The sequence below is a fragment of the Pochonia chlamydosporia genome, chromosome 3 (genome assembly GCF_001653235.2).
Source record: "Pochonia chlamydosporia 170 chromosome 3, whole genome shotgun sequence".
NCBI classification, from domain to species: domain Eukaryota; kingdom Fungi; phylum Ascomycota; class Sordariomycetes; order Hypocreales; family Clavicipitaceae; genus Pochonia; species Pochonia chlamydosporia.
In genome coordinates, this window is record NC_035792.1 from 4,786,628 (window position 1) to 4,802,616 (window position 15,989).

At 50.2% G+C, this 15,989-nt stretch overlaps 5 protein-coding genes across 5 annotated transcripts; 2 read left to right on the forward strand and 3 right to left on the reverse strand.

Annotated features, from left to right (window-relative positions):
• Positions 1 to 307: 307 nt before the first annotated feature.
• Positions 308 to 3,863, reverse strand: VFPPC_05259 (cytoplasmic protein; the record flags this gene model as incomplete). Its single annotated transcript, XM_022428442.1, has 8 exons — positions 308 to 671; positions 755 to 1,999; positions 2,058 to 2,517; positions 2,575 to 3,238; positions 3,312 to 3,408; positions 3,466 to 3,583; positions 3,642 to 3,680; positions 3,740 to 3,863. The coding sequence occupies 8 exons, from the start codon at positions 3,861 to 3,863 to the stop codon at positions 308 to 310; spliced, it is 3,111 nt and encodes a 1,036-aa protein (XP_022284525.1).
• Positions 3,864 to 6,376: 2,513 nt separating this feature from the next.
• VFPPC_13797 (dehydrodolichyl diphosphate synthase) lies at positions 6,377 to 7,584 on the forward strand (the record flags this gene model as incomplete). The annotated part of the gene is made up of 3 exons (XM_018291569.1): positions 6,377 to 6,595; positions 6,657 to 6,916; positions 6,972 to 7,584. 3 exons carry the CDS (start codon positions 6,377 to 6,379, stop codon positions 7,582 to 7,584), a joined length of 1,092 nt encoding a protein of 363 aa, XP_018145996.1.
• Positions 7,585 to 8,203: 619 nt separating this feature from the next.
• Positions 8,204 to 10,421, reverse strand: VFPPC_05260 (PHD finger domain-containing protein (Ing1); the record flags this gene model as incomplete). Its single annotated transcript, XM_018284486.1, has 3 exons — positions 8,204 to 8,271; positions 8,329 to 9,122; positions 9,241 to 10,421. The coding sequence occupies 3 exons, from the start codon at positions 10,419 to 10,421 to the stop codon at positions 8,204 to 8,206; spliced, it is 2,043 nt and encodes a 680-aa protein (XP_018145997.1).
• A 1,782-nt stretch (positions 10,422 to 12,203) lies between these two features.
• VFPPC_05262 (ankyrin repeats (3 copies) domain-containing protein) lies at positions 12,204 to 14,354 on the forward strand (the record flags this gene model as incomplete). Its single annotated transcript, XM_018284488.1, has 3 exons — positions 12,204 to 12,317; positions 12,372 to 12,604; positions 12,662 to 14,354. The coding sequence occupies 3 exons, from the start codon at positions 12,204 to 12,206 to the stop codon at positions 14,352 to 14,354; spliced, it is 2,040 nt and encodes a 679-aa protein (XP_018145999.1).
• A 1,156-nt stretch (positions 14,355 to 15,510) lies between these two features.
• Positions 15,511 to 15,861, reverse strand: VFPPC_17635 (hypothetical protein; the record flags this gene model as incomplete). Its single annotated transcript, XM_022429327.1, has 1 exon — positions 15,511 to 15,861. The coding sequence occupies one exon, from the start codon at positions 15,859 to 15,861 to the stop codon at positions 15,511 to 15,513; it is 351 nt and encodes a 116-aa protein (XP_022285635.1).
• Between the last annotated feature and the right edge of the window lie 128 nt (positions 15,862 to 15,989).

Genomic DNA, 15,989 nt, shown 5'->3' on the forward strand with positions numbered 1-15,989 from the left:
AGGCATTACGAGTGCTTGCTGCCAATATCACAATTGGAATTGCATCAATATTATGTAGGCATCTCGGGTACATATCTCGCTGCCGTGCCTGTCTCCAGCCGATATTAGTTGGCGCCCTGCATGTCCAGAACAGAATTATGCACAAGCAACATGACCCATCCCAGAACTATCAGTCGTGAAGTCGGTATCCGAACCAGACACACAATATAGATAAGAGCCTCCCATTTCTCACACAATCTCAGCATCCATTCACCACGTATCAACTCAGGCGAGCAACACCATTCATTCATTTACTATGTACGTTCTTTCAAGCCGTAGTCTCATACTCATCTGCATGCCCGCCATTCAAAGTCTCATCCTTGTACCTCTCCAACTGATCCGAGATGTACCGATGCAAATGTGAATCCGCCTCTTCCTTCTCCTTAACCTTGTCCGGATCATCGTGAAACACCGAATTACTAACTGAGTGAGTGTCATCATCCACGCCATTAACGGACGTGTCAAAGTCGCTCCTCGCGCCGATTGATCGGGCTGTAGACGAGCGACGGATCCTCCGCATGCCCGGGGATCGCGGCGTGCCGAGATCAAGGCTGCGCTGGAACATGTCATCAAAGTAATGGGCCATTGCCACGGAGGGTGTCCGTGGGGTTTGAGGGAGACGGCAATTTGTGCTGTAATTGTTAGCTCGTGCTTTGAGGGAAGAACGGATTTGTGACAAGCTCTGTTACAAGCCCGGCATTAGAGCGGAACTTACCCAGTGTCGTGAATCATTCTGGCAATGAGACCTGTCCAGCCGCACTGATGGGTGGCGCCTAAACCACGGCCGCTATCACCGTCAAAGAATTCATAGAACCAGAGGTAATCCTTCCAGTGTTCGTCAAAGTCCAGACGGTCGTTGCCAGCGTTGATGCTGCGTCTTCCGTCGTCGGTGCGGGCAAAGAGATGCTGGAGACGGTGCTGTATCTCTTCTGCTACTTTGCCCAGATGCATGTAGTCGCCACTTCCAGTTGGGCACTCTACCTGGAACTCGGGTCCGTAAAAGAGATAGAAGCGCTGGAGTGACTCCACCAGCAAAAAGTTCACGCAGAGCCAGATTGGGCCTCTCCAGTTACTGTTGCCCCCGAATAAGCCACTATCAGAGTCGCCGGGGACGTAGCCAACCTTGAACTGCTGGCCATTGACTTCCATGGCAAAGGGGTTCTCCTTGTGGAATTTGGACAGAGACCGAATTCCATGGTCGCTAAAGAACTCGTCTTCGTCAAGCATGCGCTTCAGGATCTTCTCCAGCCTGTCTTTGCTGACAATCGAGAGAAGCAGTCTGTCACCTTTGCCCCTCTTCCGGATGCTTGCCATGTTTCTTTCGGCCAAGTCCTCCCTATGTTGGACGAACCATTCAACTCGCTTACGGAACGACGGGAGCTTATTCAGGAGCTCAGGTTCCAGAGTGGCGGTTGCGTACAGCGGGATAAGGCCGACGAGAGAGCGAACAGGAAGCTGCTGGATCCACGGGCCGCCCCACGAGATGGCATCATAATAGAAACCGTCTTCCTCGTTCCAAAGAGACTTTTCATCCTTGTGGCCGGTTCTGAAAGTCATGGCATCGCTAATGAAGATGAAGTGCTCAAAGAACTTTGAGGCAATGTCCTCGTATATGCGGCGGTGTTTGGCCAGCTCAAGCGCGATATTGAGCATCGACAAGCAGTAAAACGCCATCCATCCAGTGCTGTCGGCTTGCTCCAAGACACCGCCCGTGGGCAAAGGCTCGGATCGATTGAATAAGCCAATGTTGTCAAGGCCGAGGAAGCCTCCTTCAAAAATGTTCTTGCCGTCCGCGTCCTTGCGATTCACCCACCAGGTAAAGTTGAGCAACAGTTTCTGAAACACTCTCTCCAAAAAGTCAAGGTCTTGGCGCCCGTACATTTTCCTCTCGATTTTGAAGGTTCTGAAAGTTGCCCAGGCGTGCACTGGCGGGTTCACATCACCAAAGTTCCATTCGTAGCTGCCACAGGGTTAGCAAATCGTGCCAAATCGTGACGATAGTGGGTGGGAAGACTTACGCTGGGAGCTGTCCATTTGGATGACAATACCACTCTCGCGTAAATAAATCAAGCTGCTTTTTGGCAAAATCGGGATCAATCATGGCCAATGGTATACAATGGAATGCACTGTCCCACGCGGCAAAGAATGGATACTCCCAAGAATCAGGCATCGACAGAATATCGTCACAATGCATGTGTTTCCATTGTGAGTTTCGGACACCCATTCGATCTGGGGGTGGTGGTGGTGTTGAAGGATCGCCTTTCGCCCATTGATCCCAAATGAAATGGTAGTGCTGCTTCGTCCACATCATTCCGGAAAAGGCCTGTCTCTGAACATTTCGCAAATCGTCCGTCATGGGAAGAGGGCTTAATCTGTAATAAAACTCATCCGCCTCTTCTCGCCGTTTCTCAATAATATCATCGAATACTTCTTCATCAAGGTATGTCAAGTTTTCTTTGCTAAAGCGGAAACGCACAACTGCCGGAAGTGTTGTCAGCCTGTGCTACAGTAATAGCGAGATAGCTGGTGACTTACCTGCACATTCCCCAGGGTTTACGCCGCCATCCTCATTGAAGTTGAACCAGGCGGCTGATTTGGTGCCAGTATTTCTCGGGTTAATGGCTGCCTTCTCTCCATCCACAATGTATCTGTGGAATGCGTCCTTGACATAAGGTTGCTTGTTCTCCTGTTCATACAAGAGCTCATAGTTGGTATCATTTTCCGTAAACATCCACCGAGGCATCACATCTTCCCCACTCGATCCCACGCCCGGAGACGGCGAGTAGTGGACGTATCGTTCGCCAAGGCTATAGTGTTTTGACTTGGCAGATAGCTCTGACTTGACAGAAATGGCCGGCTTCTTATCCTCAGACTCGCGTCCCCAGCTCCACGTGTTGCGAAACCACACGTGCGGAATGATGTGCAGAGGTGCTGGGTCGGGACCTCGATTCCACGCCGTGACTCGGAATAGCAACTCGTCGTCGGTTTCCTTGGCAGTCTCGATGAAGATGTCCCAGTACCGATTTTCGTCAAAAACTCCGGTATCTATAATTTGATATTCTTTGTCTTCTTTGCCTCTGCGCGCATTCTCTTTTATCAAATCTTCGTACGGGAACTTTTTCTGCGGGTACTTGTACAGAAATTTCATGTAGGAGTGCTGCCTTGTTAGTCTTGGGATAGGATGTAGCTTCATGGGTGTCTTACTGTCTGTAGCATACATATTAGCATCTATCTGCATTGTGGCAGATGCAGGAGAATGAAGGGGCACTTACAGGAGTATTATCTACGTGGAAGTGGGCTTCCTTGACACTCTCGCCATGGTTTCCTTGAGGGTTCGATAAACCGAACAGTCGCTCCTTTAAGAAATCACTGTGCTCATTGTTAGATAATGCAACGTGCAAAGGAACTTCATGCAAAAGCGCGTACTCTTCCTCGTTCCAAAAGCTGAATGCAATATTCTGGAGGCCGTGGGTATCGGAAACGCCGGCAATACCATCTTCACCCCATCTGAAGGCTCGAGATCGCGCATGTTCATGCGGGAAATCTAAGGAAAGTGTTAGGAGGACCGTTTAAGAAGACTATTGGGTCGAAAATATGCGTACGACTCCAGGCATCACCATCAGCGCTGTAATCCTCTCGCACTGGAAGCTTGTCAGCGTCTTGTCTCCATCGTGAAGCTTTGCGCACAGGAAATGCGAACCTGTAGCCCACTGTCGTTCGGCAACATATGGACCCCATTTCTTCCAGTATTTGGTTCGCTCGCGATCTTCTTTAAGGCGCCTCTCCTCCTCAGTGAGGTATTCGTGACCGTCAAAGACGACCATGATGGTCCGGGCTCTGCGGAAGAGCAGTCAAGCACGTCACCACAATTGGAAACGGGAAACGGACAAACAGAGTCGACGTTGGCAGGAGTCAGGTCAAGGAAAGAGGACCCAAAACTCGCGGGACTACAAAAATCGGTGTCCAGACGAGATGGGAGAATATGGCTCGCGTGGAAAAGAGTTGCCAGCGGACAAAAAAGCTCCCGTTGCCACACTGAAGGACTTGTTTGTGATGGTGTGATGGCACTCAGATTCCGGAGGAGTTGTCCGACCAGGCGCCACTAAGAAAGCTCCCGCTCAGAGCTAAATTTGGGCTGCATCGACAGCAAGCTTGTCAAGTCCACCTTGGAACTTGCGGTCGCTTGTATCTCTTTGCTTGCCTTCCAAGGTTGTTGGAAGATGGCTTGGTTGGACGTGGGGCATTTTCTGATGGCGGGGCATCGTCGCATTCATTTATCAATTGGTGATATTTTTGCAATTAGATTGACATTGACAATTGAGAGATCGAGGCCAACGATTCTTATCGGAGTCAGTCGTTGACCTCAACTGTCATGTCATTGCGCCAGGTCCAGGTCCAGGTCCTTTGACATTTGATGTTTTGCATCTCTTTACACGGCCCACGAAACATCTGGTAGACTTGACTCACGGCCAAGGCGAACAAGTTTCCACAGCCTGGTCTCCTCGCCTGCGCCATCTGAGACCCCCCACCACACCTTCAAATCGACTTGACTGCAAGCAAATCGGTCCTACCATAGGAGATAACGACAAACTCACAGATGGCCTACGGCTAGGGAGGGCCACCTTAAACGGGAATAGGTAACTTAAAAGGCCAAGTTACAAGCTGGCGGCAGAATAAAGTCGCGCAGTGGAGGACGACGAACATGGCTTCCAATGAAACAACAACGGGCCCTGGCAGAAATGCACTTTGAATCACTTCCATGCGCAGTGACGTCGTCTACGGCACATCTGGGATCGACACTCAAGGTATCTGGCCGTTTTACATGGCTTCGATGGCGTCCAACACTATCTTCGGGATACCTAACCAGGCGAGCAATCAAATGTGAGTTGAAGAGTTTCCATGTCTCAGTGCCGACCCAGGTTGGAAGGGCCTGTAGTTCTGTGGTGCAAATGAAACAAATGTCGAGGTGTTTGGAACACCTGGTCGGGGCGCCGTTTACCAGATCTCGTCCCTTTGCTTTGTCCCTTAACAGCCAAAACATGTGATCGGCAATCTCGGGCCAAAAATAACATTGGATGGCATTGATACTGGTACCAGAAGGTTTGACTTGACTTGACTTGACACCGTGGGGACGGATACCAGTGCGCCATTGCTACTATTTCGGTCTCAACATAAACACAATGTCCCTTGGCTTCCAAAGTCGTTGCGTAATTGCGTCTTGGCCTGCCACACTTGTGAGGGAATGATGATGCGGCGCATGAAGCTGGGCGATGGATATGTCGACGACGACTGTGGCGGGAGTTGCAGCACAGCCATTGTCGACCAGACCAGACAAGGCATTATCAGTGAGATCAATAGAACCAGCATCAATTAATCAATGCTTGACATCTGGTCTGACTCGACACCTCGCACACGTACCTCGTGCCATCTCCAGTTGACCCATTTGCCCTCAACTGTTGGCCATGGCGCTCTCATGTGCTGGAACTCAGGCACTTGGCTGCTGAGGCTGATGCGCCTTGTTGCCACATCTCTTCAAACTTGGTCCATGAGTGGCCACGACGAGACCACCATTTTTGAGCCGCGATGCCACATGTTCTCAAGCCTGGTTCTTGAATGTTGGCATTTGAGCACAAACAAGTTGGAGATAGATATTTGACGTGCTGAAAATGACGGTGCCTAAGTCAAGTGTAGTATGTCCTTGTACTGCCCAGCTCATGCACAACCTAACATTGAAAGCAAAACACCCCGATTCCATCGCTTCCATCCCTCCATGTCCATCCAGCTTCAAAATACATCCAAGAAACCGAATTCTACAGCCACTACACCCCTGTTGGATTGATCTCCGGCCCGCCAGCCAAGCCAGCTTGGACCAGACATTTTTCTTCGCACAACTCCATCACCACCAAGCTAGTGCCTTTATTACTGAGATGGGCAACGTCTCCTTGTCCATGTCAACTTGAACCTTCAGCCTCCAGCTCATTCAGCCACGCCATCAAATCAAATCAGAAAGCAAAGATCCTCCGCGTCCCAAAAACTCCGCCACACCAGCATTCGTTTCTCACCAACCTGCATCAACCAAACTCCACGGTGCTACGCATCAGGAGCTGTCATTGTTTTTCTTCCTTTGCCCAGCGATCATGTTGCGTGGCCGTTTCTAAGGTTTCCTTTTCCTAGTCCTTTTTCCTTAATTTCAATACTTCTGTCACTACTCCATATCGTAGCTATCCCTTTTTTATTTTCTTACATTTGTCCCTCCAGCCACGATTGGTGCTACCTTCGTCCAAACTCCAATTGCACACCTCGACTCTCACGTTTTCGCCCCAGCACCCGAACAGACATGTCGGACGCCGTCTCCCTACTGCGCCGGCTGATTCTCGAGTCACCTCCCGGAGAATGGGCCCTGAATCGCCTCCGTGAGCTTCTGATCGGGGCCCTGCGCCAGGGCCCGGTCCCGCAACATGTGGCCTTTGAAATGGATGGAAATAGACGCTACGCCAAGAGCCACAGGATGGAAACGATTGAGGGGCATCATCGCGGATTCGAAGCTCTCGCCAGGGTAAGGCTTTCCTCAACCAGCATGTTCCGGTGACGAAACCCGCGGCTAATAGTCTCTTCAGATTATGGAAATTTGCTACAAGTGCGGCGTCAAAGTCATCACCGTGTATGCCTTTAGCGTGGAGAACTACAACCGGCCGAAGCACGAAGTAGAAGGGCTCATGCAACTAGCCAAGGTCAAGTTGGAGCAACTTACTACATATGGCGACATCCTAGACCGATACGGTGCTTGTGTGCGTGTCCTCGGTCAGCGCGAGATGATTCGCGAGGACGTCCTCCGGGTTGTCGACAAGGCCGTCGCGAGGACCAAGCACAACAACAAGTAATACTCCCCGAGAAGATAAAAGAAAGCAATACGCAAGCTAACAGTTGTGCAGGACCGTCCTCAACATCTGCTTCCCCTACACATCCCGCGCGGAAATCACCACCGCCATCCGCACCACCGTTCAAGACTTCCTCAACCCTCCGCCGCCCAAAAACGCCCCCTTCTCACCCTCACGCATCCGCCAAAAGATTCTATCCACCCAGCTCGACGGCAAAGAACCCCTCCCCACCATACCCGACGACGACGTCGCTCCTGAAGAAGCCAAATTCGTCGACGACAACGAAGACCCCGGCGACTCGTCGTCAACCACCCTGCCCCCCGACTCGCCGGAGCCCAGTGTCCGCGCCCGCTCCTCCTCCTCCGCGGCCAACCTCCCCAGCCCGGAGTCCATCACCACGGACACCCTCAACGACCACATGTACACGGCTGCCGACCCGCCGCTGGAACTCTTCGTGCGGACTAGCGGCGTCACGCGACTCAGCGACTTTATGCTCTGGCAGTGCCATCAGGACACGCAAATCATCTTCATTGAGTGTTTGTGGCCTGACTTTGATCTCCAGCACTTCATTTGGGTTATGCTGGAGTGGCAGTGGAGGCAGAAGCAGAAGGAGAGAGACGAGACGAGCACCCTGGCCAAGAGCAAGAATCGACGCTTGGTTGAGTAGTTTAGGTCTGCTCTGCTCTACATTGTTCCGTGTACATGGCGCAAGAGGCGAGTTGCAGATAGAATATGGGTTGTCAAGGTGTATTTATACCCTGTTCTTTGCGTAGGGATATTTTCTTTGTTGGTGAAGCGGACATAGCGTATTTTCTATATGTACACAACCTTGCTTGAATTTAGTGACATTGCCGTCATTGTGAGTCTTGATCGTTTAATGTCCTGGTCACTACCAAGCCGGCTGAGGTTACAATCCTGAGATAGGACACCACTTAGTCAATGAAGGTATCCAGAATAGAAGCAGCCAATACTCCTGAGCCATAATCATTTCGTATTCATGCAATTGTTATGTCCATACTCACTGTTGAAACAGTCACGCTCTAGATACAGTAATCACCCCGACAAGCACATCCATTTATCATAATTACCACTCCACGAACCCCTATCCAGTACCCATTCACCACCGTGCAATATACAACGCCCCGGCCCTATGTGTTTCCGCCAAACTAAAGCTCCCAACGCCTTCACCATTAAAAAACAAGTGGTATACAAGACTGGTCCCCCTCAGCACCATGTCATGTCGAAGTCGACTTTAACTAGCTACTCCAAATCGATGGACTCGAATACTAGCGTCCTCCGGATTTTTTACTTCCCATCTTGAGCCGTTCCTTGCAGTCTTCGCAATACCATTTTGCTACAAGCCGCATTAGCAACATCACAAGCGAAAAACAAAACAATTGTGGCAACTTACTCTTTGACCCTGGTGCAACCTTGAGTCCAACACAGGCCAGATGGAACCATTCGCGCTTACAGTCATCCGCATCACAAGCAACCATCTCTCCGTAACTTACGCTATTACAGTAACAGTACGTCGGTTCGTCGGCATCAATCTCGCCGTCGTCTTCATCTCCTTGCATGCTGCTGCTCGCATCCGTGTCGGCGGCGGCAGCTGCTTGTAGGATGAGAGCTTGTGCCACAGACCCTCTCTTCTTATGACCACCCTTCTTGGTGTCGGTCTCTGCGTTCCGTGATGGCCGTGAACGTGCGGCTTCTTGAAACGTGGCAAGGGCCGGTGTTGATGGTTTGCTTGCCCTCCCGCTCTTTGTGGTTACAGTCGTGGGAGCCGTCTGGGGCGGAGCCGAGTCACTCTTCTTATCAGAATCGTCCGGCTTTGAATCCTTCTTCGAAGTAGTAGCTGCGGCGTTTGCGCTCTCAGGTCGGTCGTTCTCCTTCTTGACGGGTTCAGTCTTTATGGGAGGATTTGCTTCCTTGGCTGGTTTTGTGTCTGGCAACACTCGCGGGAATGCTGCCACAGAAGCCATTTCGGGTGTGCCCTGGCCATTGACATTGGGCTTGTTTGCGGCAGAGGAGGCCGGTCGAGCTTTTCCATTTTCTGCATTAGACTGTATTGAGTTTTGTCGGGCACGAGATGACGCCGGACGAGGTGCGCTCGTAGTAGGCGCCGGGGATGCCCGAGCCGGTGCTTTTGGATCTGGGAATGTTCCCATGACGGGAGAAGACGTAATGGATGGTGACATGCCATTCCTGAATTGCGGCGTTAGCAACAAGGTCCCTAGTATCGCGGTCACAACGAAACCATGGTCCCAAGTCTATAGCAGCCAATTCCGACAGCAAAATGGGGGAGGGTTTTTGGGATACGTACTTCTTCTTTGACTGTCCACTCCCAGTTGGCAGAGCCTTTCGCTTCTTAGGCCCGTCTGGCGCTGGAGTTCCCCTGGGACTCCCTGTTTTGGGCTTTGGAGCAGTGCTACCAAACACAGTGCTCATAGCACCTCCAGCAGGGGGAGCAGCTCCATTGGCAGTCTTTTCTACTTTTCTTCTCTTTTGTGGAGGGTTGCCATTCGCAGTTGTTGCTGAAATGCCCAGTCCTACATTGTTTGGGTCGGCGGTAACGGCGGCTATCTTCCGGGACTTGCCCGTCTTCTTGCCCGGTTCCTTGTGGCGGCCATCGAGGTCGTCGGCATCCGAATCCTGGTGTTGGTTCTTCAGACTCTTCTTGGCTTGCACAGCTTGCTTGCGGGCATCGCTTCTAGCTGCTGCCTCGTCTGCAAGTGCCTGTGCCGCGGCTGAAATTGCTGCAGCACCGTCCCGACGAGCTCTCTCTGCGTGGGACACTTTGCCGCCGCTCCGATTCTCGGGATATGCCCAGTGTGTAGTGCTACCCCATTTCGCCTCGTCGCTGAATTCGTTTTCTAAATACGGCCACACGTCTTCGACACGGGCCAGCTGTCGTTGTAAAGCTTCGTTCGCCGTGGAGAGCACGTGGTTTTTCTCTTCTATTGAAACTAGCATCTCCTGAATCTTGAATGCGGTCTGTCGGAAGAGTTGTCGGCGGGGAATGTTGGACGGATCGAAGACGCTGGTCGGCGCGTCCAGTGAAGGGGCTGACGAGGCACGGGGAGGATTCAACACTGTTCCACTAGAGCTATTCTGCGTGCTCATGGGCGCCGAAGCGGGGGGCGCAGTGCTCGAAGCGTCATTGTTGGGTCGGGATTCGTGTAAGGACGAGTTGGAGATGGCAGCGACCAGCTTGAAGAGCTGTTCTTCGGGAGCAAAAATCTTGGCGTCGACCTCCTTGAGCAGCGTGAAATGTCGTACGAGCTCCTTGGGCAGCGCAGAGATTGTGTCGGCGAAATGAGTGATTGCGGGGAATATTTCTATAGGCTGATTGCCCAAAGGTCTGCCATTGACAGTGTTTCTGGCATTGTCGGATCGACCAGCGTTGGCCAAACTTCGAGGAGGATTGGTTCGAGCCTGTCGGACAGGCTGCGACCGTCTATGCGATGACGCTTCTGCAGCCGCCGGTTTAGACGATGTCTTCATGGTATAGATGCCCGTCAAAGGTTTGCTGCAGTAACGGTATTGCTATTGCCGGGTAATGTGTTGCGTCGAAGTTGCGGCCGTGATCGCGACGGCAGCTAGTGGCGACGACAAAAAGTCCGCTTGGCGGGGACCGGTGCGAAGGACAGGACGAGGCAATGGGAAATGGACAACAGGAGAGCTCGGTTAATAAATTGCAGTTCTAGGCCATTTTGGGGTCACGTCATCGATTGTGCGAGTAGAGACATGCAGTGTGGACGCGGAGGGAGGTGAAGCAGGGAGGAAGTTTGGTTTGGTTTGGTTTGGTTTGGTTTGGTTTGGATCTGGATTTGGCCGACCAGCGGGACGCTCATGGACGCAAATGGCGGCTCAAATGCTCAGGTGGTCGCCATCGAGGATTTGAACCTGGGGTCAATGCTGCCAGCCTGCTGGAGCTCAGCCGTGGGCGGTCTTACCTCTGTCTTGATTGGCCCAGCCGGGAAATACTGGGCCTAAGTTGAATGCATATCCTTATCAGATAAGCAGAAGCAGTTCAGTCTCCATTTCGCTCGATACCCTACCCTGTACAGACAACGAACAGGATGATGACAGTCCGTTTTCCACTACCTACGCGGTATCTCGGTCAATCAATAGAGATTTGTCAAGTTTAAAGTCTTGTAGCTATGTCAAATAGTTAGTGTTGCCAAGATTTTCTCAGGATTAGAAGCGGACCATGATGTGTTACCCTGCAATCTACTCTAGCAAATAGTCATGAGATTCAAGGATGGGGGCCATTTTTAGGTCCAGAACATGTAACAAGTGTTACTGTGTAGATAAAGATTTAAAATCGAGCCATTGCTGCATGTTAGAGACCTTAGCTAACAGCGTCGTCCTTGAAGTGTGATCATGCTATGCAAGGTTTATTGCACATTCATCTCAATTATGATCGCATGGGAGAATATGGCCGCTCGTTACAAACGGACAGATGTGCGAAAGAATCAAGGCTGCTCAGCTCAGAGAAAACCCTCACTTGAGCTGGTCAATCGCAACTCGATGCAATCTCGAAAAATGACAACAGTACTTCTTCCCCATACAAAATGAAAGAACGGTAGTAGCCACAGCGGAACTGGATCTAAGCTGGATGGAAGCTACTAACTTAAGTAACTAGTTTTGACGGTATTTAGTGATATGATGTGGCTTTTACTTGTATAAAAGCTACGTGTACGGTGAATGCAAGATGCAGCATAAGCCCCAATATATCGCAAGTGCAAGACGTCTCCGGTGTCGAGACAAACCAACGTGTTTTAGAGCAGGAATTTTGCACGGGGATACTAAAGCGAATTGTATGTAATACCCCCAACGATGTTCCTGTCCTGGGAGAGTTTGAATACCGTGTCGAATGGCGCGCAAGTCAAACCTAGCCTTCATATGCAGCTTCCTTCGTTGGCCATGTCCAGCCCCGAGAAACGACCAATCAAATATAATCGCACACGAGAGCGATCAAAGTGCGATGCGACCTGAAGCGACCATACCCCGACAAAATGAAGCCTCGAAAACATCTACCTGGGTAGGTACCTAGGTAGTTAAATACCAGTTGACCCTTACATCATTCGCAACTGTATCAATTCCTCCCCATCCCAATTCCTTCTCTCTCCATAAGCACAATATCTTACTACATTGCCGGCCATTATTGCGTCTCAAATTTGCCTACGTTTGCTGCCAGATCCCTCCTCACTTATTGCCAGGGATTCGTTGACCGAAGGGCTGCAGGTGTTTGACTTTGATGCTCTCGTCTGGTCCATTGACATGAACGACCCTGTCGTACCATATATTGACACACAACAAGATGGGCAACCGCAGCGTAAAAGAAAGAAGCTGAATATGGAGAAGTGTGAGCGCTGTCGCAAAGACAAGAAGAAAGTATGCATACTTGTCGAACCTTCTCACAACCTCGCTGTGACTAACAAACTACAGTGCGAGCCGCAACCTCGAAATGAACAAACCAAATGCCATCGTTGCCAGCTTTTGGGACATGAATGCTCGCCAAACACGCGGATAAAGAAGGTTCTCTCAGCCGACGCTGCTCGGCAGGCTGTTCCTTTATTACAAGATGGCCCCTTTGACTACATCCCTAGCATTAGCTTCAGCTTCAGCTTTCCTCGCGGTTGGAAACCCGGCGTGCCGCAAAAGTGGACTTTAAGTCAATTGTAAGATTCCCCAAGGAGAGCCTGGAACCAATTTCTCGCTTGCTAATGCATGCCTAGACATGATGCTGTTGCTGTCGTACAACTACTCGAACGAAGACGTGCGGTCTATCAAGAAGTAAAGGGACAATTCGCGCAGTTATTTGGCGATGGCAACGGGGACATAAGTATTCTCTCGGAAGCGATGGAAGAGAATGCTACAGACGACGAGGACGACGAAGACGAAGACGACGCTGAGGACGACAATGAGGAAAGTTTTGACAAAGTCGACGCAAAAATGTTAAATCTGAAAGTTCTACTATTGCTCTTGATCGACGATGGCTTGAAACAGGCCGGAAGTGCTGCAGTTTCTGATTTGAAGTACGCCCAGAGACAACTGCACTCCCCAAGCAGACCAATTTTTGATACCTTCACTGCCTGCACAGAAATGGTGGAAGGTCTCTGCACGGTTGAAGATTTTGCTGGTGCATACACAGCTCTTCAAAGCATTGCAGGCAAAATACCTATGGAGACATACACTAGGAAGCACCATAGTATCTTCGCAAGCTTGTACCTCAGAATTGCGCAATTGCCACATAACTTGGGCGTGGACATTCCCAAATGTGTCCTGAAGAGTCCTATGTTGTTTCGACAGGGCGTTTGGCTTGACGTTGCAAAAAGAGGGCTTCTAAGTATGCCGCGAGATCTTCTTCCGGAATATCCTGCCACAGACTGCACTGGCTCGACGGTGCTACACAATCTGGCTGGAGCAAGAGCGGGTATGACACATGGAATGTTTCTATCTACGAATGTTCCAAAGGGCATCCCCCCGAACCAGCAAGATTTCTTTGGTCGTACAGCACTCCTGATAGCCATTGAAAATAGGAATCATCATATGGTAAAGTATCTACTAGACAATGGCGCAGATGTTACGCTGACGAACAATTTTCATCATACTCCGCTGCATTATGCCGCAGCAGTCGGGTGCAAACGAACGTGTGATATGCTAGTCGAGGCTGGGGCTCACGCGGATGCACAAGATATTGCTGATAGACAACCCATCTTTTATGCATCTGCCCGCGGATACGGGTCAGTCGTTGACTTTTTACTCACCCAAGTGCCTGACGACGCGCGCATGAGTATTTTCTGTTACGGAGGGGACTGCCCTGTTGAAAAAGCGCTATGGAACCGTCACGAGTCTATTGCTTTAGCAATCTCGACGCGGCTGCTCGGCTTGAAAAAGCCAAGGTTAGAACGGGCATCTGAGCTATGGAGGCTTGCCACATTCTTTAGGAGTTGGAGCCTTATTCGGCTCGTTTTTGACCATATTGGGGACAATGTGAACACGGAGAACGGCGATGGAGAAACCGCTCTATTAGCCGCCGTGGAAGAGCAAAACATTGAGATGGTGCGTCTCATTTTGAGCCATCCGAAAGTGAACGCCGGCCTGGTTCCCAAAGTTCTCAGAACACCTGGTATAACAGCTCTTCACATGGCCGTTATACAGGGCAACTTGGAAATAGTGTCTGCAATCGCTGCACGTGCTGACTGCTCTCTCTTTGCAAAGGTGGAAGATGTACCTAGCACACGGCAGTTGTCACCAGAACATGTCGGAAAGACTGCTTACGAGCTTGCGGCTCATTACAAACACCAGGAAATTGCGAGTCTATTGCTGTCAGAATGCTGGTCGAGGGGGTACGTGTGGATTACTCAGCAGCATGATCCGCACCATGTAGATATTGTAACGGATTGGGTTTATGATGTAGGCTTATAGGGCAAGTCAGGCTGGGCAATTGGGTTACTTTGATGATATTGAAGACTGACTAGCTATCTAGAATTGGGTGCCGGGAAGGGAATTATATATCTGGGGTGATCAGAAGGGGATTTCTGATCATTGTCAATGATCAGATAGTTATTCCTAAATGATCGCGGCCTCATTGGCCGGCCGGGCCGGGGTTCTTCCGTAGCCTTTGTTGGGTTGTAACATATATACAAGGGGAATTCTCCCACCCTGTAGTTAGTTAATTACCTAAAGCAACCGAGTCTTATACCTTCACATGTTGACAATTGCATAATCTGATGGCTAAGTTGGGCTAAATAGGGATGGCCGATCCAAGAAGCAGCAACAATTCTAACTTTCAAGTAACGACTATAGTATTACTGTGCCGTAGGGAAAATGTATAGAGACCACTCTGCGTGGCAATTCTCAGAAACTTAACCAGTGCGGCTTGTAGAGGAGTTTGGCTACAATATTTGTGTGTTTTGTTTTGCATCCACTTACACTGCAATAAACTAAGATTTCTTATAAGGCCTATAGTAGGTACTGTACCTTCTCCCCTGGTAAAAAGTAACAAAAACATCGACTTCGCTACCATACTTACACTACAAAGTACGGCAATTTGTTAGGACTGTGCAAGTTAACAGCTCCCGACCGCATGGGCATGTCTCTTGCAAAACGACTCTGGTCTGTCTCATACTTTATTGGCGTCAAACTGCCGAGAACTCAAGTATGGTCCCCCGCTGCGGGTACGACTATCAGCTTGTCCCTGACCTTCTAAAGTTTGTTGGGGTAAACCATACTGTGAACTTTCATGAGGCGTAAGATTACCACGAGATTTGCTGTCAAGATGATCACGTGGAATTATTTGATTGTGCCTTCGCATTAGGGGTGTGACGGTGATCCGACTTCCTTGGCGCATGTACGGACAATAAGTGACCAGTTGTCAAAGCGAGGACTCAAAGGTCGACTATTCATCTGGAGTATCTGTGGACCGCCACATCTTGGCCATATTCTGGGGTAGCATAACATCGTGCAAGGTGCGTGGCTTGTTGCGGTTACACCCCTTCTACGCGTGGACTCTGCAATAGGGATACAAATTTCTTACACCAGGCGCCCTTATTTATTATTAATTCGCACGCCACAGGGAACCTTACTGTTGGGCACAGACGACATCTGAAAACAGTGTCATGGTCAGCTGATACACCGCTGCAACCCTGTATGGCTTCCCGGCAAAACAGTGAAAGAGAATTGTTTGTTGAGAAGGGCATTGAGGTGCATGTGTGTCAGAATTTCTTGACGTAAGGGCTCCCAAAGACCAGTCATCCAGTCTCGTAGTATTCGTAGAACGACCTGATTGTCTGAAACGAAGCGAGAGCTCACCAATAGAATGGTATGATATTGGATATCCGCTGCGAACACCCTCTTCTCTGTACTCCGTAAGGTTGACATTAATTCCAGGTCTTGATAAATAAGATTTGCCATAAACCTTGCAGCCTAACATGGTACGAGGCTGTTTGAAGTTTATTCCGACATTCAACCACGGTCGAACAAGCACATGCCCAACGATGTATCAGCCCACATCTCATTTGCGGCTCATATGCCCCGTAGTCAGTACGTGGCCATGAGCAA